Source organism: Molothrus ater, chromosome 9 (genome assembly GCF_012460135.2).
Source record: "Molothrus ater isolate BHLD 08-10-18 breed brown headed cowbird chromosome 9, BPBGC_Mater_1.1, whole genome shotgun sequence".
Lineage (NCBI taxonomy): Eukaryota > Metazoa > Chordata > Aves > Passeriformes > Icteridae > Molothrus > Molothrus ater.
The window spans coordinates 21095993-21117399 of NC_050486.2; the positions used below are offsets into that span (position 1 = coordinate 21095993).

The 21407-nt window shown below is 46.2% G+C and overlaps 1 protein-coding gene across 2 annotated transcripts in view; it reads left to right on the forward strand.

The window, feature by feature from the left end:
- Positions 1-1024: 1024 nt before the first annotated feature.
- Positions 1025-21407, forward strand: part of RNF220 (ring finger protein 220) — a 210489-nt gene continuing 190106 nt past the window's right edge. Inside the window, exon 1 of one of the 2 annotated variants that reach the window (XM_036387777.2) lies at positions 1025-1715. In XM_036387777.2, the coding sequence (XP_036243670.1) occupies positions 1091-1715 (625 nt within the window). In that variant the 5' untranslated portion in view covers positions 1025-1090. The remainder of the gene's footprint in view (positions 1716-21407) is intronic. The other variant, XM_036387778.2, reaches the window with a different exon arrangement.

Genomic DNA, 21407 nt, shown 5'->3' on the forward strand with positions numbered 1-21407 from the left:
ACCCTGGGAGGGGGTTGTGGCTGGGTGGGTGGTTGCAGCCAACCTGGGAGGCTCAGCAAGATGCGAGGCAGAAATTTTGTTAACATTTTCCTCTAAATGTTAATGGCACATCCAGGGCAGTTTACAAATCTACTTAAGAGTGAGTGCATTAGGAACTAAAATTACTGATCCATCCTCTCTTGTCCCCGACCCGAAAGGCAGACGCTTACAGAGATCAGATGGCAGAAGCACCCATTATGATTTTAAATATTGTCAGAGACGCCAGGCATTTTACTGGGGAAGTCTCTTCTCCTTTGCTTTCAGGCATCGCGTGTGCACGCGTGGATGTTCGTGTGTTACACAAATGCACCGGGACACATTCCTACATTCCAATGGTGTGCATACATATGTATGATGGTATCAAGTACTGTGTGTTCAAGCACACATCTACCCCCATATGTACTGTGAGAGTGAGAGAAAATACCTGTCAGCTATGTACGTCTCAAGCATCGTGTACAGTTCTAATCATGCGTGCTGTCTGATTTGGGTAACTGGGTACAATGGTTATTTTTATGTCGGTTCTGCACCCACAACCCCCAAGCAAATAGCAGGGTGTGTGCATGTGGGGGTTTTCTTAAGTTTATTGTGGTTATGTATACATGTCACTTGCCATATAGAATTCCACTTATAATTTGGAGTTACTATGTTAATTGTAGACTGAATATTTTTTATTAGTGCATTATTAAATCTGCATGTTATTATGTTTGGTTTGCCTTTAATTCATCTGCACTGGATGATACCCTTTAACCTGGAGGGCCAGGGCTGACTCCACTAGTGTGTGAAGTTGTCTATTGATTTTCTTGAATGAGAACAGTGGCGCATCTCCGGCCGGTGGCTTGTAACACATGTGGCCACTCTGCTGCTGGAGCATCCCGGAGAAATGAGTGCAGAAACCTAATTGGTTGTGTTTTCTTTCCCTTTCTGTTTCCTTGCAGTGTTCAAAGGGTGATGATGCTCCAGTAATTTTCCCCGCTCCATTCCTAGGCATCGCTTTGCTTTCCTTCCGGGGAAGATCGTTCTGCTTGTGATCCTGCTGAGGAAAGAGTCTCCGATGGACTTACACCGGGCAGCATTCAAGATGGAGAACTCACCCTATCTCCCCAACCCACTGGCCTCCCCAGCACTGATGGTTCTCGCCTCCACTGCCGAAGCCAGCCGTGATGCTTCCATTCCCTGCCAGCAGCCGAGGCCTTTTGGGGTCCCTGTGTCAGCAGATAAGGACGTGCACATTCCCTTTACCAATGGCTCATATACTTTTGCCTCCATGTATCACCGCCAAGGCGGGGTGCCGGGGGCATTTGCGAACCGTGACTTTCCTCCATCCTTGCTTCACCTTCACCCCCAGTTTGCACCCCCCAACCTGGACTGCACCCCAATCAGTATGTTGAACCACAGCGGTGTTGGGGCTTTCCGCCCCTTTGCATCCACTGAAGACCGGGAGAGCTACCAGTCAGCCTTTACGCCGGCCAAGCGCCTGAAAAACTGCCACGACACTGACTCACCCCATCTGCGCTTCTCGGACACTGATGGGAAGGAGTACGAGTTTGGCACCCAGCTCCCCTCCAGCTCCCCTGGCTCCCTCAAAGTTGATGATACAGGGAAGAAGATATTTGCTGTTTCTGGCCTCATTTCTGACCGTGAGACCTCATCCAGTCCTGAAGACCGAAGTGACAGATGTAAGTACCTCTGTTGACTTGGTGGCTCTTTAATTGTGCCTTGTTGAGATACGCAACAGGTGATTGCCCCACAGTGCTGTGAGACTTGCTGGAGGCTGAGGCAAAGCAGCCTTTCCTGCCTGCTGAGCTCAGCCATGCAATATTGCCTTGTTCTTCCAAAAGGATATTGACAGATTTTAAGGTGAAGTGCTCTTGAAGGAAACTCACCTTCCAGCACATAGCTGGAGAGGTGATGTTGACCTTGCAGAAAGCTGTCCATGCACCAGTGTGAGGCTGTAGGTGCTGGTACATGTATATGTGTAAAGAGGGATGCAGCTGGAATGTGTAGCCAGGAACTTTCACAAATCTTGCAGCAAGCATGTGCTCCCTTCTTCTTCAGGTGTTTCTTTCTGACCTTTTCTTCATGCACACATTTTTAGAGCAAACGCATTACCGACCATCACAATTCATGTCTCAGCTTAGGACAAAAGTACCTTTTCCTCTGGTTAACTTTAGAATATTGTTGGCCACTGATCTCCTTCTTTAAGACAAATACAAATTGTTTTTACAATTCAGTAAGTTGCTGCATCATGTGCCTTCCCTGAGTGTTTCCCCCATCTTGGTGCCCACTGAAAGGTGATATGCTCTTTCGCAGGCCAGTTATTGAACTGAAGGAACCCAGTCCACTTGTTCATGACTGTAACTCCCTGTTCCCCCATCACTTTGTCCCTTGTGGAGTTGCCTACACAGAGGGGCAGAGCTGTCTTCATGAAGGGCAGGCTTCCAGGTTTGCAGAGCTGGGAGGTGACCCACAATAGGGAGTGGTCTGGGGTCAACAGAGCGTGGTACCCCAAGGAAGAGCACTAACTTATGATTAGAGTTTTCCTGTAAACCCAGACATGTAATCAAGGAGTGAGTGGTTTGCTTTTCACATGGGCTCCTTTGTTCTGTTGAATTTTATTAATAGAAAACAATTTTATTATTGTTGTTGTTTTTATTATTACTTTTTTCTTTTAAACAAAAACCTGCTGCACCGTTGCTTCCTCTCCCTTTCAGATGTGATTTTTCTTCTCCCCTTTATGATACCAAGGAGAGTAATAGAGACATTGTGGCTCTCTCTCCCCTGTCGGCGCTGCTTCCTCAGGCTGTCTCCTTGAATTAGGCACTGTGCTAACTTACCAGTGCTAAAAGACATCTGCCTAAACCCAGCGTACCTTTTCAATAAAAGTCATCATAAAATCAACCTGCCTTTTAAATCCATCGCTCTTTGGTTTTGAAATATGCTGCAAGTGTGTCTTTTATTGTCGGCGTTTGCGAGGGTAGGACAATTCCCACTGATGGCAGGAGCCGTGTATTTCTTGCAGTACTGGTGTGATCTCTTGTGTCTCTCCCCCTTCTCCTTCTGATCCACCCCCGACCGTGCTACTTTTTGTGCTGTGAGCTCCTTTCATTGTTCAGAATCTCCTCTCTCTCCTTTTGGGTCTGTAGGAAAAGTGGCTGTAGGTGGGAGCGTATGAGGATGTGTGGAAGCTGGTAATATAATTATCCGTGGGGGAGGCAGGTGAGATTGCAAGGCTTAGAGACATCTTTGTGGATGCTCTTTCCCTTATCGATATAACCTGGCTGGGAAAATGAAGCTTGCTCAAAAGAGTACTCCGAGAGATAGCAGCCGAGGAGAGGGTCCGCTGGCTAAATGAATTTAGAGCACATCAGCTGCTATGGATCTTGCTGGCAAAATCCTGTCAGATACCCCATTTAAAGAAGTAAATCTGTTAAATGAATTAGACCACATGGAGCACAGCTGCGGACAGACAGACGCATCCGCATCCATCGCCGTGCCTCGCCTTTGCCAAGAGCGTGTGCCGAACGCGGGTCCGCTCCTGCTGGGAGCAGACAGGGCTTTGCACAGACACAGGCAGGTTGACACCGAGTGCCAGTGCTGCTGCCAGGGCCGTGGCAGGGGACTTGCCAGGGAGAGGAAGTGGAATAAAAACTTTGCAGGCAGCTTGGGAAACTTGGGCAGAAGTGGAAGGTGTTTTGTTGTATTGTTTTTGTTACCATGTTAAATTTCTTTAAGATGCTTTTCTGCACGGTAGAGCAGGGCAAATGCAACGTCCCTGATACTTCATCAACATTAAAATTTTTCTGTAGCTACCTGGATGATGCATACTAAATACATCTGTTGGCTCTGTATCATATTCCCATCACATATAGATACTGCATGATGGAAGCTTCGCTCCATTAAGACAGCGAGTTTATTTGGTGTGTGCATACACATGTATAGGTGTGTTTGCTGAAGGCTGAGAGCAAGTTGTGGAGCTTTTAGAGGATCCTAATGGTCTTTGATGCTGGCCATCAGAAAAGAGAAACTCCTGAAGTGATGAATTTGAGAGATCGCAGATTGCAGATAGAATGGTGATCCTCTTTTGCATTAGCATTTGCAGATACATTTTTGAAGCTTCTGTAGAAATGTGTACTTTAGGGATTTGTTGTTTCCGAGGAGTTTTGTGGATTCCTTGTGTAACTGTTAAACATAACGCTCTGTAAAAACTGCCTACTTGTGCTCCTTATGGAGCAGGTAGGTGGCTGTAGCTTCAAGGTAAAAATGTAATTAGGCTTTTCTATGACTGCAAGGAAAAATTGTAAAATTTTCTTAGATCAGCAACACCTTCCCATGTCTAATGGGTGCTTTTCAGGTTTGCAGAGCTTCACTGTTTTGGTGTATTTTTCAGATTGCTGAAAGGGTTTGTGTTACATGGAAGCTGAATTACTATGATTGCCCTGTGTGGTCTTCTGTTCCACTGTACAGGAGCCTTTCTTGAATAGATCATTAAAATATTTATTTCACCTCGTAGCTTAAATGGTGATTTTCCAGGCAAACTCCTTCCTCACCCCCCTTTTTTTTTCAAATAAAAATGTAATCACTGAGTTTTAATTTCCCTGAAAAATAGGTTTTTGCTTGGAAGGCTTTGCAAGAAAACAAGGATCAAAGTGAGGCAATTGCACGTCAAAGAGTGTTTGGAAGGTGCTTATTTAGTCCTCTGCAGCATGGGAGGAAAGTCTCAGCCTGCTTTCACTAGTGGAAGAAATTCACAGAATTCAGTAAAATTATTTGTAATATGTTCCAGAGTATTCCAGATTGGCACCTGGCCCCATAAGAGATATGTTCATGCAGTAGAGGTTGCTCAGCCCTTTGCATAAACCATCCCTTACTTTTAGAGCAGGATGGCGCTTGGACCCATAGCAGGCATCCCACAGAGGGACAACATCTTTAAGGTGCTTTCGGGTGGGACTGCACTCTCTGTTAATCAGCAAATTGGGCTGAGATGTCTGCATTTAGGTAAGTTGTCTCTTGCTGTAAAATGTGAGTATTCAGGACATCCAGAGGGATGGAGTATACAGGGAACATGAGGAAAAGTGGAGCCTTTCCAGGGATAAGCAGACTTACCTTGTACTGGATGGGCCCATTCCCTTAGGTGCTTACTGAGAAAAATAATGTCATTTGTTAGAGTTTAGGAGCTTCTTGTAAAGCATGTGTTAAAGGCACTGGAAGACATATTTTATGGGTTTGCTTTAATAAGCATACAATAATTGAGATTCCTAGGAGTGGAAATAAATGGCATGTTCCTTTCTGCAAAAGAGATCTATAGCCCTATTTTAAAATCAGAGGAAAAAAAGATTCCTGCTTTTTTACTTCTAATAAAACGTGTCTCAATGTCCTTCAGTCATAGTACCCAGTTCCTGTGGCATTGCTTTCCCACAAAGTGGCAGGCAGAGGTCAGTGCCAAAGTGGGACCTCCTGGCAAAGAGCTGGACCTTGTCAGAGCAGAGACCTCTGCCATCCCTGCAGGGCAGCCCGTGCCCCCAGCCTCCCTGGGACCACAGAAGATGGTTTCCCATTACTGTCTGCTGCTTGGTCTCCATCACGTGTTGTCTGTGACTAGTGGTGTGAAGGTGATCTTCTACATCTTGGCCACTGATTCAGTTTCCATCCTCTGGCCAGAGTCTGGCTCTCCAAGTCTCAGTTTCCCTGCTTCTGCTGGTGGCCCTTGCCCAGCTCCTGCTGTGCCCAGGAGATGAACATTGAGTTGGGAGCAGGCTGGGATCCTTGCTCATTCCTTGGGTCTGCTGAGGGTAGCAGGAGTGATTATATTAACATTATTTTGATTATTATTATTTTTGATAATCATATTTCACCTTGGACATTGTTTGTGCTGCAACTGATTTCTTGTCTGCAGGAGAAGTTGTGTGATGTATTTGTGAGCTCTTTGTTACACTTTTGGGTTTTAAAGAACATCTCTAGCATGGAGTTAGTTTTCTTTTTGAAACAACTGGTTTGTTATTGATCAAATGTAAATTGCACTTCAGGTGATGGACATCAGGGCTATGATGACCACAGCATGAATTCCTGAGTAATGTGGTGCTTTGGAAATCAGATCAGGGCTGTCTGTGCAGTCACCCACCTGCTCAGACCCGTGCTGGGATTTGTGTTATGACCTATGTAGAGAGCTGTGTGTTTCTATGTACATGTGCTGGGGGGAAGAGGGTTTTGGTTTTTTGTGGCGGAACAATGGATTGGAGGGAGAATGCACATGTCCACACATCCATTGCTCACAACTCTTCCCTCTGGGATGCACCACTTCCAAGGCTGGTAAAATTTGGGGTCTAATGTGAAGTGATGCTTTGTCGCTAAATCATATTCAGCTACGATCATGGGAAATCACAAGTTTAAATCTGCTTGTGAAATAATGAACTAAATCAAGTGGAATGTTTCTTTCTGTTGTGCAGTGCCCTGTGCGATGTACAAGTGAAGAAGCAACAGTGGAATTTTGGAAGGGCTGGGCAGGCAGATGGGCAGTAGCAGGGATGACGGCCATGCATCCATCCCTGTTGCTCCACCAAATACACACCATCCTTGTGGAGTAAAGTGTGCTGCATGGAGGTCTTGGAGCATGCAGCAATCACCTCCTTTTCCTGCTTTTCTGGCAACAACCTTCCCTCTCCTTCTGCAAACTGTTGCCGAGACTCCTTTCCGTGCTGTTCGGCTTAATTGTCTTGTCGGGATAACGAAATGTTTGAACAGTTAAAAGTGGGAAAGGGCTGGATGGGAGCAGCCCCTGCCGGCTGCGGGGCCATCTGGCCTCCCTTGGATCTGCCGGTCTCCAGTTTATATTTCTCTTTCTGTTATTTGGGGCTATCTGGCGCACTCGGAATACCTAATCACCATGGTGAGAGGAGGGATAGGGCTGCCTCCCCCGGCCTCCCCTTCCCAACAATTGTCATGCAGACCCCGGCCGGGCGCTGCTCCTCGCAGCCCTCATTTGCTGTCCTCGCCCACTCTCAGCAGAAGGATGGCTTTTAATTGATCGTTTGAGGGGGAGGGCTGGGGCTGTTTTCTCCTCCAAAATGTTTCCCCATGCAGCCGCTGCCATCCGGCCAGCCTTCATGTCATCTCTGCCATGCCAGAGATGCCTCGTTCCCCCTCTCTTCCTTTCTGGACTTCCCCGGGAGCTGGTGTAACCCCTGTCTTCAGAGTGCTGAGCAACACAGAAATGTTATATTTATCCATCTCCTGCTGGAGAGACGGGCACGGACGCAGTAAATATTTATCGCTCCTCTTTTGCCCTGTGTGCCTGGATGCTGGCAGGAGGGTACTTACTGTACAATTGCAGGGAAACCCCCCCACCTTTCTCAGTATTTCCCATCAAAACCACGGCCCCCAAACCACTGGCCAAACCTCGCTTTTCGAGAAGGAATGAATCACATTAAATCTTCAGCCCCATCGATCAGACGAGGACTGCTGTCAGAGGATTGCGGCAGGAGAAGCGCAGGCAGACTCGGTGGCTGCCGTGCTGTGCTGGGGATCGGGAATCCTGACCCCGGGCATGCCTTGGAGTCACGGTTTCCCGATCCCTAACGCGGGAGCAGCGATACCTCCCTCACAGCGGAGCGTGCCGCTTTGATATCTTCTGACAGAAGATGCTAGGCAAGGGCAAAGTATTAGTATTATTAATATAGTACAGTTAGTAGAATATTATGAACTATTATAAATCATTACTGCTAAACTACAGTTATTAAAGGAAATGACCAAAGTGCACTTTGCAAGCCAGGATCTCTGACAGTTAAAACATTGTTTTATTATTTTACTTGCTAACTTGCAAAATTCGAGAGTTAGCAACAGTTTCCTGGTTGATTGGTGGTGATTGCATAAGGAATGGGAAGAAGCAGGGGGAAGGCGAACATTTCAGGAGAGAGAGAATCAGCATTAGTGCCTCTGTGATTTATTTTCCTTTCCTTGATATTTTGAAGGTCTTGAAAGAAAGAGGCATACTCATGCACGGGCCTAATCCTGCTCTGTAGGACTGAAAGTGTTCAAGGCGACAAGGTCTTAATGTTTCTGGAATTCCCCAATGAAAAAAACAGAAGTGAAGGTGTTAGTGAATTGCTGCTGGTTGTTATTTGTTTGATATCATTTAGACAAGTCCCATTAAATGCTAGCAGCAGATTCATTTTTTTCTCTTTGTTTGCCTTCCAAGGAGTAGAAAACAGACATAATTATATTTTACGTGAGACTGTAAGATTTCCTCTCATCTCTTTTTTCTGGCTAATATCTGCAGCTATAAAATAAATTCTTTTTGTGCATACATGGTGCTAGACTGAGGTAAATAACTGTCATCTAAAATCTGTCTAACCTTAATCTGCATCAAGAGCACTATAGAGAACTGTACCCATTTGTATAATATTAAGCTTTATTTTTATTATGGATTTCTAATGCAAATTCATAGTGGGAATGAAGTTGTTTCCTTTTAATACCGTATTCCAAGAAAAGCAGCCATTGATAGCAAATTGTGATGATTTTTATCCTCTGGTTCATGTCACTGGTGGTCTTCTATCATGTCAATGTGCCTGATAGCCTGTGAATGTTTCACCTCTCTTCTTCAGGGTGGAATAGCAGATTTGGAGACTTTTGAGGACATTTTTCAGCTATGCAGAGCAATTGAAATTCTTCAGAAATAATGGATTTCTATTTGGGAAATTTAATACAGGATCAGATTCCTTTACAGTATCCTCTGGAAAAGGGCATGTGCATCTTTGTAAATCTACACATGTAAACTGTATATGTCTCTTTCTCCCCTTTCATGCAGAATCATTGTTTGCCTGCTTGGCTTAGCTGGCCTGAGTACAGAAACTCACAGGTGACAGTATTTGGGACAAATTCATCACCATGAATTCAGTTTTTTTTACTACTGAATTATTTTCCTGCTGTTGGTCAGGTATTGGGTATTTGCTGGCCAGATTGACTCAGCCCTCAAGTCAAGGAAAACTCTGGCTGAAAAAGTACTGCTGGGATTGGTACTATCTGTATCTGTCCATTTCATCTTTGTTCTGTCTTTTAAAAACATGAGGGTGGTCATGATAATCTGAGAGTTCTTCTTAGCCGTCACTTTCTTCTGTCCTTTGACCATTTGTTGGTATCTTGAATTGCAGCAGTGGCCTGAGCAACAGAAGAGGGGGAAAAACAATGCTGAAGAGGAGCAAAGCAAGGAGAGGTTTATTGTCCTAAACACAGATAACATGGGAGGGAGTCCTGCTGAAAGCAAAACTGCTTGTGGAGTTCAGGTGTGGGCCACTTCCATCGTATTTTTCCTCACTTGGGACATAGTTTCTAATCAGTATTGCTTTAGAACCTCCATTTCTTGCTAACTTCAGAATTCAGCTTTCTCACTGAACTGCAGAGCAAGAATGTGTTTTGTGCTTTTTCTTGTGAATCCTGGGCTGCTCTGAAGTAGGAAAAGGAAGGCACCAAGCGTCTCTGGATGCCCCTAAAAGGAAGAGCTGGAAACTGTGTCCTTGGTATCCCCCAGCAGCTGAATCTTAACTATATCTTGCCAGAGTAACCACAAGAAGTTTTCAATTTAGAAGGACCCAAGAGCTTCTGCACATGAGCTTTTCTCAGGTGCAATCCTTCAGTGTTACCTGGGCTTTCTCAATGTGCAGTGCCACAGCCCTGGACAGGGCAAGGCTGGCAGGACACATCCAGCTGGGCTGGCTGGCAGGGCTGGCTCCCCAAGCACGGGCTTGTTCTTTGGGAGGCAGGTGAATGCTTCCTGGCACTTGTATGGAAACTAAATCAGAAAGCACTGGGAAGAGCAGCTGGGGTGAAGGCTCCCTGTGACAGCCTCCCCAAAAGCAATTGGTTTTGTAAACAGAGCAACAAGTAAAAGGGCACTGCCCTGAAGGATCCATTTCTTCCTACTGGAATTTTTGGGACTTTGATTTAAATTAAGGTGTTTTTAATTAAAAAGGGCTCAACCTTTTCATCTGATTTTTATATTGTTTTCATGCACTTTAGGAAACAACTTGCAAAGCCATTTAGAATGTGAAATTGTCTGTCCTGTAGCATCCCTCGCTATCAGGAGGCATAGGATAATCATCCCTCATTGCAGAGAGCCTACTTGGCAGTTGTGCAGGGATGAGAAGAGACCAGGGATGGGAAGAGACCCAGTACCAGATCACAGCTCTGCCTTGTTCTCCAACTTGGCTTTCAATATTGAAGATTTCTTTAGGAGTCAGTCCTGTTCGGGGGGATGCTCCACAAAATTCCCTCCCGCAGGCCCCAGGTGAGCTCCCACGTTGTTCAGGAGGTGATGAGAGGGTGTTTGTGAGTGGAGAGGAGGAGGGTGAGTGACACCCTGGGTGCTGCACCTCTGGCTGGGTGAGTGAAAGCCTTATCAGGGTGGCCTGGCCGTGCTACAGCAGAGCTGCCCCGCACCCAGCCCAACCTTTGGCCTGCGCAGGCGAGAGGGAGCCTTGTCTCCCTGTCAGTGTTTGCAGCGCGGGGAATCTCACAAGGGCCATCTCGCCATGGCTGTGGATGGGTGGAAGGCCTGGGAGCTGGATATCAGTGCAGGTCAGAGGGATCCAAACTCCACAGCACCATCGAGGGAGCTGCAGAAGCTCATTTCCTTCCCCTGTTTATTCTTCTGACTGCAAACCAGCCTCACTTCATATTTCCAGCACTTGAGGTGGGATATAGGCCTCTAGCAAAGTCCTTAGCCAGGGTGACAGCTTTTACCTCCTGATCACTTGTCTTCAGCTTTCCTGAGGAGGCAGCTTGACCACTGATGCTTTTTGTTTTTTTTTTTTTTTTGCTGGGGAGATGAAGGAGCAATCAGTGACCTGGATAACCCTGTGCTGAAAAGGAGCAGAGGAACTTAATGGTTACAATCAAAAAGTTGCCAGCCTGAGTGGATTCATACATCAGGAGGTGCCCCTTGGATGAGAGAAGGGGAGAATGGGCAGTCAAACTCTTACAGCCCTGCTTCTTTGCCCTCAGATTTGCACTTTGCTCAGCATGCAGCCTGTACAGGACAGCTGGCATTGCTCCTGCCAGCTCTGCTCCTTGGGACTGGTTGCTGCCGTCTGTGCTGCTCCTTCCTTTCTGCATATTTAGGTTTGTGCACAAGTGTTGCTCTCAAAGAGCTGTTTTGATTTTGGAAGGGGGGAGGTGATGGGCAGCCTGCCTTCGCTGCAGATTTGGGACTAACGTGTTCAGGGAAGCTGTGTTGAAGGCACAGGGACATTCAGTAGTGTGGGGAGCAGGGCATCTGCAGACCAGAAATTTAATGTCAGCAAGAGGTGTTAGAGAGAGTGTGAAGTAGAAAAATGCTCTAAGTTATTTCTGTCTTAATTTGGCCAATGTGTTGTGTCCAGTCCCACATTTGGTCCAGGACTGAAATAAGTATGATGATATTTGGATCAGGACTAGGATATACTGGAAAAAGTAAGCCATGAAAGTCTGCAGATCTCTGTCTCCGTCAGCCAGAAGTAATGTTCCCACCATCTCGTTATTTTCCCCTCTTAAAATGAAAACAATGAGTTAACTGTGGAAACAGGGGAGGATTGTACTAGAGCAAGACAGAGCTGGGCAGAGAGAACTTGCATTGGCTTCACTCGCGTGTAACAGAGATGTTGTGGGTGTAAGAGCCTGGGGAAGCTGTTTATGGTGTTACCCAGATCAGCTCCCAGGTTTGTGGCACATCTCAAGGAAGAAAGAAACTTAAGCTTAAAAAAAAAGCTTCACCTTTGGTCATCTCTTTGGGAGCACTGTGAGGACCCAATGTGTGTCTCCCACATGGGCGCCCACCCTGGGGCATGGGCACGTGCTGGTGAAGGCTGGGGAAGGTTATGGTGTCAATGAGAAACATCTGTGTGTGTGTTCTCCCAGATGTTGCCAGTTGTGTCTGGCTTGTTAGCTGCACCTGGGCAAAGAAGAAAAGGAAACCCCCGGGTGGTGTGATGGATTTTGCAGAGCCTGGGAGGAGAAGGCAGTTAGACACCACTTGCTGATAGTCCCTCTGCTATGTACTCAGGTGGCTCACTGACACTTGAGTGATCCAGGACCCACATTTTTCTGCATCTAAGGAAATGTGTCATCAACTCGTCACATACCAATTCTCTTACTTGTGTTGCTCGTTTCTAGCTTGACTGGTGGGGAGGTATTGAGAATGAAGGACACAGTTATTGGCAGAGCTGAGCGTGCCTAATCCTTGCAGCCATGCGGAGCAGGAAGAGGGAAGGGCTGCCTGGGCAAAGCCCTGAGCATAGGTTGTGCTTGTGCTGTGGACTCTATTGACCTTGGACAAGCAGAGTAATTTCTCATCGTCTGTCTCTAAAGCAGGGATTATGATATTTTCCAGCTGAGGGTTGTTGTGGTCGTGTTTTGTAGTGCCCAGATCCTTGAGCAGTGGTCATAACCATGGTGTCTGGATTGAAAAGGCTGCGTAGGGGGAGGGATGGAGGCTTGTTAAATAAACATGACAAATGGGATTTTTTCCTGAGGAAACAGTTGCCAAATATTTTTTTTTTAAATGCAACTTGGATGAACAGCTGAAATCAGTGGCTAGGAATTGTAGAGAAAGAATTTGGGGTAAAAATTTGGAGTAAGGTAGATAAAAGCGAGAGATAAAAGAAATAATGCAGGGAAGGATGAGTAATCAACATTCTTGGAGTGAAGCGCAAGCTCTGGCTTCCTTCCTGAGCAGTAAAATAAAATTTAAAAAAAAGTCTTTAGAACAACAAAACTCTGGACGCGCTGGTTTCCTTCCTGACAGGCCCAGCCTGGTGGTGTTTCGATGAGTCCTCATTGGCAACCAGGGCTGATCTAAAGGCCAAAGGCAGAAAGATGGGGGGGAAGGGAGAGGGATTTAACTCCTTGAGCTCTGCTGGAAAAACAGAGATCTCCTGCTTTGTGTGGGTTCCTTTTGCTTTGCTGGAATACAAACAGTGCTCACTGTGGCTCAGAGGTCTTAGAGGTGATGGGGTGACAGGGTGGTGGGTACATCTACCCAGGTGCTTGGTCACAGTCAGATTTTACAAAACAAAAGTCAGTATTTTTAATCCTTGTGGACAAAATTCCTAAGTCTGTGAGTGGTACAATATGACACAACAGCACCAGCGAGCAGCAGGGGAGTGGACTGGTCACTCTGCTATTGCCATCTCAAGGATGCTCAGTTTACTTGTAGCACCCAGTTTATAGTAAAGTGCTGCTCCAGTCCCTTTTGTCAGCAGATTTCCTGCCTGGGAAGGAGCTGCTGGGTGCAGGATAGCCTGTAGTGCCCCAGAGGCTCTGGGCAGCTTGCAGGGAGCTGGGAGTATGGGAGGGGAGGCTGTGTGTGCTCTAGACAGGTTGAATGGCTCAGGCAGAGCTTGTTTTGCAACTAACACTCTGAGCCTCGCCGCTCTCTGCAGGGTTCCCCTCTCTGAAAGGTCGAAGCTACTTCTTAATTCTCAGCAGCTGACAAAATATTTATTTTCAGGTACTTAAAATATTATAATTTGAAGTGGAGTCCAGCCCCTGGCTGGAGTTGAGCTTTTGTACTAACAGCTTCAGTGAAATGCCTTTTTCCTCCTACAACTTGCCAACAAATGCTTGGAAAATAATTGTGGGACAGTCATCCTTTTAGTGAGCAGATCAAGAAGATTTGAGACTTGCCAGAGACTTTCAAAGGACAGGCCAAAGGTTCAAGTTGTTGCCAGTTCTATTTGTCTTAGCCTTTATACTTACTTGTGTGTCATTAATTTCATCAAATGTCTGTGGGTAAAAGGCACCCAGCAGGCTGCTGCTTTCGCCGAGCTCTCTGGGTGTACTTGGACACCTCTTGGGAAATAAGCCCACCTTTTTGTCTAGGGAGAGAGATTAATCCCAGCACAGCTATAGCAGAAAGAGGCTTACCCACAAACCTGACACAGAGATGGCTGAGCTGGGGGGGGGGGCAGGACCCTGCTGTCTTCTCTGCTGCCTTTTTTAACTGGTTGTGGCAGAAACAAGTGAATAGGGATGTGCATATGAATGATGCTACCTCCCTGCTACTGTACCTACAGCTCGTATAGAGACCTGCAGAAATAAAATGCCACACTTGAATTTTCTGGAAGTTACTGAAATGAGGGCTCAGCAAGAAGGAAAAGCGAGCAAAGGCCAGGCAGAAGGGACCTCAGTGTCCTGGGTGTCGTTGCTGGCCCTGCTGTTGGGTCCTTGGGAGGACTGTCTCTGTTTTGAGCTGCTGGCAGATTGTTCTGTTGATTTTGGTAAGCAGGGCATCACTGCTGAGCTCTTTACAAGGGCTGTTGTTGCTAGATTAACAACTCTGTTGGCTGTCCTCTCCTGGGGGCCATGCAGCAAAAAGAAGCAGGGAGAAGGCTGTTTTCCCAGCGGGGTCCCTGCAGGCAGAGCTTCCCTGCCCTTCTCTTGCGCTCTTGTGCTGCAAACCTCTTTCCTTGGTGCTCCCATCGCTGCCTGCATCCTGACAGCTGCTTTCCTACCCTTTCTGCCCCAGTGCAGACGGCCAAGCACATTAATTTTTCGGCAGAAGTGTTGTAATAATTAGGCAGCTCGTCGGAGGGTTTAGCAGTACTTAACCAGATGTGAGAAGACTCTTCCCATGGTCCCTGCTCTCTCGCTGGGCTCCAGCCAGCTGCCTTTTCCCGCCTGCTCAGGTTGCCTAGAAAGGGCTGTAGGAGATCTCCCGGCTGCCCTGGCTCCTCTTGCTTCTCTTCTTATGTTAAACACTCATTTGTAAAAGAGAAAGAGGGAGGGTGGAAATCCTTGGGCTGTTTGGGAGAAGAGCAGCAAAGAATTAAAAGCAGACACCTGCAGCGCTTGGATTTGAGACCTCCACCATTAACTCTTCCCAGGGCAACATCCCCCAGGCTTGTGACCCTTCTTTTGGTGCAGCCAGGGACACATGGCGGGATGAAAGGGCTGGAGTGGGTGATGCTGCTATCTGGGGCTCCAGACAGCTCCTCGTTATATATAATCTCCATCAAGTTTTATGTGTATATAAATATAATATCTCTTTATACATGTGAAAAAATCCCCATATCCCCGGCCTCAGTTTCCCCCCCTGCCCTATAGGGATGATGCTATTTCTCTGCACTCTCTGCTCTATAACCATTTATACACAAGGCAGTAGTATTACCACTAACGTGGTTTTAAAACTAGGTTGTATCAAACTGTATTGTCTGCCTAATCCATATTAATGGCAAAAACTGCTGCAGACAGGATATTGGCCTGGATGGCCCTTGGATTAAGTCATTCTGACAATTGTTACATTTCTATGTTAAAGTTTTATAAATACACACTGACACCATATATTAGGTTTAAGAAAATCCATATACAACCTATAGATTTCTGGTTATAAAGAGAAAAAATGTATTAAATCAGCAAGACCAAGGGAGCAGACAAGATATAAAAATGATACTGTATTATGCTGGAACTTATTGAAAATCCCAGTGCATCCTTTTTATGTAAATGGTAAATTCTTTTCTATGTTCTGAATATGTTTCTTAATGTGTGTCACGTACCAGAATAGTAGCATGAACACAGTTGCAAATACGGTGTGTGTTTTATTGTGAGTATTATACTGCATAGCAGAGTGAGGGTGTTGAATGCTGCAGTCAGTTATATACAGCTGTAAATGGGAGCTACCTGCTGTTCTGTATACAGCCAGCTGCATATTTATTAGTAAATACCAGTCTAGGTAAAAGAAAAATAAAACAGGAAGTTGTATTAAAGACTTCAAGGCTTAAAACTAGTTTGTGCACAGCCCCTGGGATCCCACTGCGGGAAACGGTCCAGCATTTTCCAGCATTAAGTCTTTTCCATCTGATTTTTCTAGCTCTGTGAATTTGAAAGCCTCTTCTGAACTCCCCTTGCTCATCAGTTTGTGGAATAATTCATCAGTGTTTCAAAGCAGGGTAAAGATTGGGTTTGGGGCTAGAGAAATTACAGGTTGACTCCTTCCCCGGTGTGCCTCCAGCTGAACATACCGTAATCATGGAGTCACAGAATCACTTAGGGTGGAAAAGACCTGTAAGATCATCGAGTCCAACAATTTACTCAGCAGTGCCACATCTGCCACGAAAGTATGTCCCCAAGTGCCACATCTCAATGTGCTTTAAATGCATCCAGGGGTCAGAGCTGCTCTGGTGGGTGAAGTTCCGAGGACCGGTGGCTCTGGGCACATGAGGGCACATGTCACACACGTGTGTTTGTCACACACATAGCAGGGGTGGCCAGTGCCCGCGGCAGGAAGGCAATATTGCAAGGGGAAAGCAAACCACAGATTTTCTGGGGTGCCTGTGGGCTTTCTGACTGACGGGCACATCTCCAGAGAAAGGGATCAGGTCCGAGCATGGGATCCCAAACGAGCGATGGCTCTGAAATACCCGAGTGTTTGACCTAGAGGGAGCTCTCTTACATGAAGAATGAGACTTGGCACTGCCTGCCTGAACAGCTTTTAGCGTCTGTATTTTCAGCGAGCTTCTACTTCCTGTATTCTGAGCTCACACTGCCAGGTACTGTATTTCTCTGAGTGATGTAAAGAGGCTTGGAGAAGTCTTGTGTGTAACTCCTGTGGTCCCAGCTCTGCAGGGGCCAGAGTCAGAGCCTCACTTGTTCTTCAGAGTTCGCTTCTTGTGGAAGTTGATGGAGATTTCTTCTGGCAGTAGAAGCTGCTTCTAGTTTTCCTTCTCCCAGTAGCACCATCACACCTCATAGATAAGCCATGGCTCTTGAGGTGCTAGGCACCCAGTCTCTGCTCTGGTGGGAGGAGGAAGAGGAAGGGCTCCTTGGTGAGGAAGAGTCTTTTGTTGGCAGCCTGAATCCAGCAACTGGAGATACTTCTGTCACAGCCCAGCATGGCTCAGCTTTTCTCTTTGGGTCTCTCCTTTTAAATGCTTCATACCCCCTCACCCTCCTCGGGATAGGTTCATCTGCCTGAATACAAATCCATGATGTTTAGGATTTAGATGAACTGGTATTTCCTTCCCTGGAAGCTGGGACATCCTGGAGGTGACACAGATGGATGATGCTAGGGTGCTTCCCCAGTGCACAGGCAGATCTGTCTCTGACCTGTTGCAAGTCCTTGAAATCCCACCAGTCTTGCTCCCAGTGGGTGTGGGAGCTCCAAGCTCCAAGACAGCCTGTCTCTGGACACTGCAAAACATCAGTGAGGAGCATGATTGAGCTGCCAGAGAACCCACAGCCTGCTGTACCCACTGCAGCAGGACAGAGGGGACGTGGCTCTCCAGAGGAAGCAGGTGTAGCTCTGCACCTCTAAGCCACCCACTGACTTGACAGAGTGAAAGAGGAACTTGCTGAAGTGCTGGGGCAGAGGTCTTAGAGAGCCCACAGTGCCTGACAACTCTTAAAAAAAGAGGACTGAATTAAAGCAGGATGGTGCCATTCTTTCCTGGGGCCAGAAAGTTGCTGTGTGGGAATGGGGGGCCCAGAAGAGCAGCTTCATGGTACAAAGGTCAAGCTGGAGGGATTGGAAGTGGTGATGCTGCCCTATTCCTCCATCCCATTCCTAAGCAGTGCAGGTCCCAATGAGGCTGAGTTCAACCATTCCAATGCCTGGCTTGTGATCCTTTTGCAGCCCCCACTGTCTGGTGGCTGGGCTGCCTTAAAAGAGGGTTGCAAAGAAGTGAATCTGGGGGGGAAATTAAGGACAGATGGGGTGAGATAGCACCATTTTTCTGTGGGTGCTTTTCTATTTTTTTTTTTTTTTCTGTTGAACAAAGGAGTTTGGGGAAGGAAAGGGTGTGTGTGAGGGTAGGGACCTGAATGGGGAAGGTGACTGAAGGGAAGAAACTGGAAACTACACCAACTTTTAGATCTAAATTTTAAAGAAAGGTTTTGCAGTAATATTTTGTGGGCTTTCAGTTTGTAGTCTGGTCTGTGCTTTTTCTAGAGCAGGAAAGAAGTGTGAGCAGCAGAGGCAGGAGAAGTTACTTTGGTTCACACCCCCAATTTGACTTGAAAAATGCCAGAAGAAAGTGAGTATGATTAGAATAAGCACTTTTCTTGGGAGTGACTTCTTGTCTCTGTGTCTCAGATGATGGCCATTCCTTCCCCATCTTGCTGTCCTTGCTTTGCTAGCCAGCAAACTATACCTGAGCCTCCATGTGCCCTTCTCTGAGTTGGCACAAGGAGGGTATGGGAAGCTGTTACCTGCAAGGCTGTCTCCCTTGGACCTCTAACGAGATTAGGGGCTGCTGCAGAACAGTGAGCCAGGTGAGTCAGCACAGCCAACTTTGGGATCTCAGCAAATGTATTTGCACTGTCAGTAGTGCTCAGGCCCCATCCCATTTCTGCCTTCAACAGGAGGAAGCTGCTCAGTTGAGTACAGCTCCCATGAAATTCAGCTTTCTAACCCCAGCACTCAAAAACCCTGAAGTGGCAGCTGTTAGATATAAACTCTTGCAAGAACCTTGGTGAAATGCCTGAGGTACCAACTATGGATGTCCCCAAGCAGCAGAAATGCTTCATCTTCTTTTCCTTTCTCCCTTGTGGTTGTAGGTTCATGGCCCAGCTGGCTAGAGCAGTCTTTTTATTCTACATCTAAATTTATTGAAAATGAGTTCACTGTAGGTCTCTGCACTTTGCTTAGTCAGTTTTATGTTTATGTAAGCACCAGGGCAGGTGGGTGGCTCTTCTGGGAGTAGAGCAGGTCCTGTGTCCTGTGCTGTGTGATGCAGAGACAGCTTTAGGGGTGCTGGTTTCTCATCAGTAGTTCCCACCAGTTGCCAGCTGTTTGGAATTAAAAGCTTTGTCTCCTGAGAAATTTGTCAGAATCCTGAAGGGTTAAAAACACCTGGTCAGAAACAATCCTGGAACTTGGATTCCTCAAGGTAAGTACTGAGAATCATGCACATACCTGTTCTCTGTGTCCCTAATAAAAATATACCTCCAAATGTGGGGGCAGGTAGGGAGGGGATGCTGACTGTGTTCTGAACATGCAGAGAAAGGGGAGCAGAAAACCAGCTGTTTTCTCCCTCTGGGTCCAGTCTGATCTAGAGCAGGCAGTGGGTGATGCTCTGCTGCACAGTGGAGAAGCAAGGATGCTGCTAGCTGCTTCCCACTCCTGATGGCCCCTTTGGGCCCTTTTGTGATCCCCAGTATGCAAGAGGACCAGAGCATCCTCAGCAAATTATTTTGAAAAGGCCTGTCTTTATATAGATGTGTTTTCAGCTCTTACCTAGACTTAAGAGGTCCTTGCTTGGTAAGTCAGGAGAGATGCAACTTCGACTGGCAAATTTAAGGCTTGATTTAAACAAGGACAGCACTTTAAAAATAAATCCTTCTTCTCCTGATGCCCCAAGATACATCCAGATAGGGTGTGCTTATTTCTGGCTTAATGCTCCAGCTTAAAGGATAATTTTGGCCAAAGCTACCCTTCTGTAGTAGCCTATAATTAGCAATTAAAACATAAAAAATATTTCCATCGAGTGGCTCCTAAATAAATGCTTGTCACTGCTGATCAGAGTTGGTTTATTTCCATGTGTGTTTTTCTTCCTTCTTTTTTTGTGTAACTTACAGCCCTGTAAATGCTCAGCAGCTGTTAATATGATTCTGTCGATAAGTTTACCATGGTGATTTGGCTATATTTGGTGAGCGTGTGAAGAAATCACTCACCGGTTAGAAGAAGGAAAGACAAGCTGTCGATATCAAGGGAGAAATGCTAATAACCCTGGTGACAAATCATTCCTGGGAATCTCAAAGGGTTAAAAAAAAAGCAGCAGCACTTCCCGGAGAGAGGGGCCTTGGCGAGTGAAGGTGACTCATCCGGAGCTGCAGACACCAGCTGTCATCTCCAGCTCCTCCTGTGCTTAATCACTTCACTTTTCTAAAGAAATATTTTGTTCTAATTCAAACAGACCTGGGCTTGTTTGTCTTTTATGAATTATTTACTGGTGAGGAGAACCTCTTGAGGTATCCATCTTCACTCAGAAATAAGTGGACTCTGAGAGCCTGCTGAAGCACTTTAAAGCACACAGTCGCCTCCTTGATGAGCCTTTCTTTTTTTTTTTTTTTTTTTTTAAATAACCACTTAAAATCAAGAATAAACCCTAGAAAGTCAGCTCTGGGCTCCAGACTATACTGGAGAAAATGCACACGGACTTTGGCCTCATCTGGTTGCTCTTTGAAAGGCATCCCTGCCCTTAGGTGTGGGGTGGTGATGCTCCAAGTGACCCCTGGGACTGCTACCACTTTCCCAGCGTGGAGGTGGAGATATCCCATACCTGACTTGCTTCTAGAGGCATTCCCATAGGAATTATGAACTCACTGTGCATGGAGCATGTGCATGAAGGAGCCTGTGTGTGCCCCTGACCCTTGTCTGGGCACTGACACCCTTCTGCTTTGGGAGATGTTTCTGTTACTTAAAAAATCCACCGCCAAATTCCACCTGACTGTTCCTGACTTCAGCTCTTTGCACATTTATAGCTATTCCAGTGAAAAGAGAAGCTTGTATGATATTTTGTAGTCCCAAAAGGTCTGATCCATCAGCCATGGAAGTAAATAAATGTAAAAATTTGCACTGACTGGACTGGGCATCAGATTAGTCCCTAAATGTTAGTTGATCTGCTTTGGGGTTATGACAGACAAATATTTCCCCAAGGTTACTGCTACAGGAATAATCGATCTACCTGTCTTGGATATGTCGGGGCTGCCTATCATCACTGTAGTGTCTAAGTGAGTGTTACCTCCCAGGAAGTCTGTGCCTGACCAAATAAGTTGCCTTTTCTTTGTGTGGTTTGAGACCAGAGAGTGCAGTTTTCAGTATTTAAGATCATTGCTATTTGGCACTTACCTGCTCCACAGGATATTGGTACTTGACTGCAATGTCCTCATTACCTCTCTCTTACATTTATTTTAAAATTCTGGTTTTAAATTCATTTTTTCCTAAATAAATAACATGATCTGTAAATAAATTACTTGATCCTGAAAACAATTTAGACAGACAGAATGTCTTGAGTGTGATTTAGCTTGAGTGGTGTAAGTCGCATGCTTATACAAGCTTCAAAATGACAGGAAAGATAATCCCATCAGGCAGTCTGTAAAACAGAACAAGCCTGGAGAGGATTTTTCTTGTATACAATTACACTTAGAGACACAGGATGAGAAAGTATTCAGGACCTGGGGAGGCTGAAAGAGGCAGCTGGTTGTGTCCTTGGCACTTATTTGCACTAAGGTTCCCCATGCAAGCCTCCACCGCCTGTGGAAGCTGGAAGGGAGATGAGCACATGGAAAGTAGCTCCTACCTGCATGGGTTTGGTTTTGCACCGATGCCAGCTGCAGTGCTGATGTACTGCAGACCTGGGAATGCCACAGGCATGTGCTGCAGCGTTTTCCCCATCCCATAGGTTATG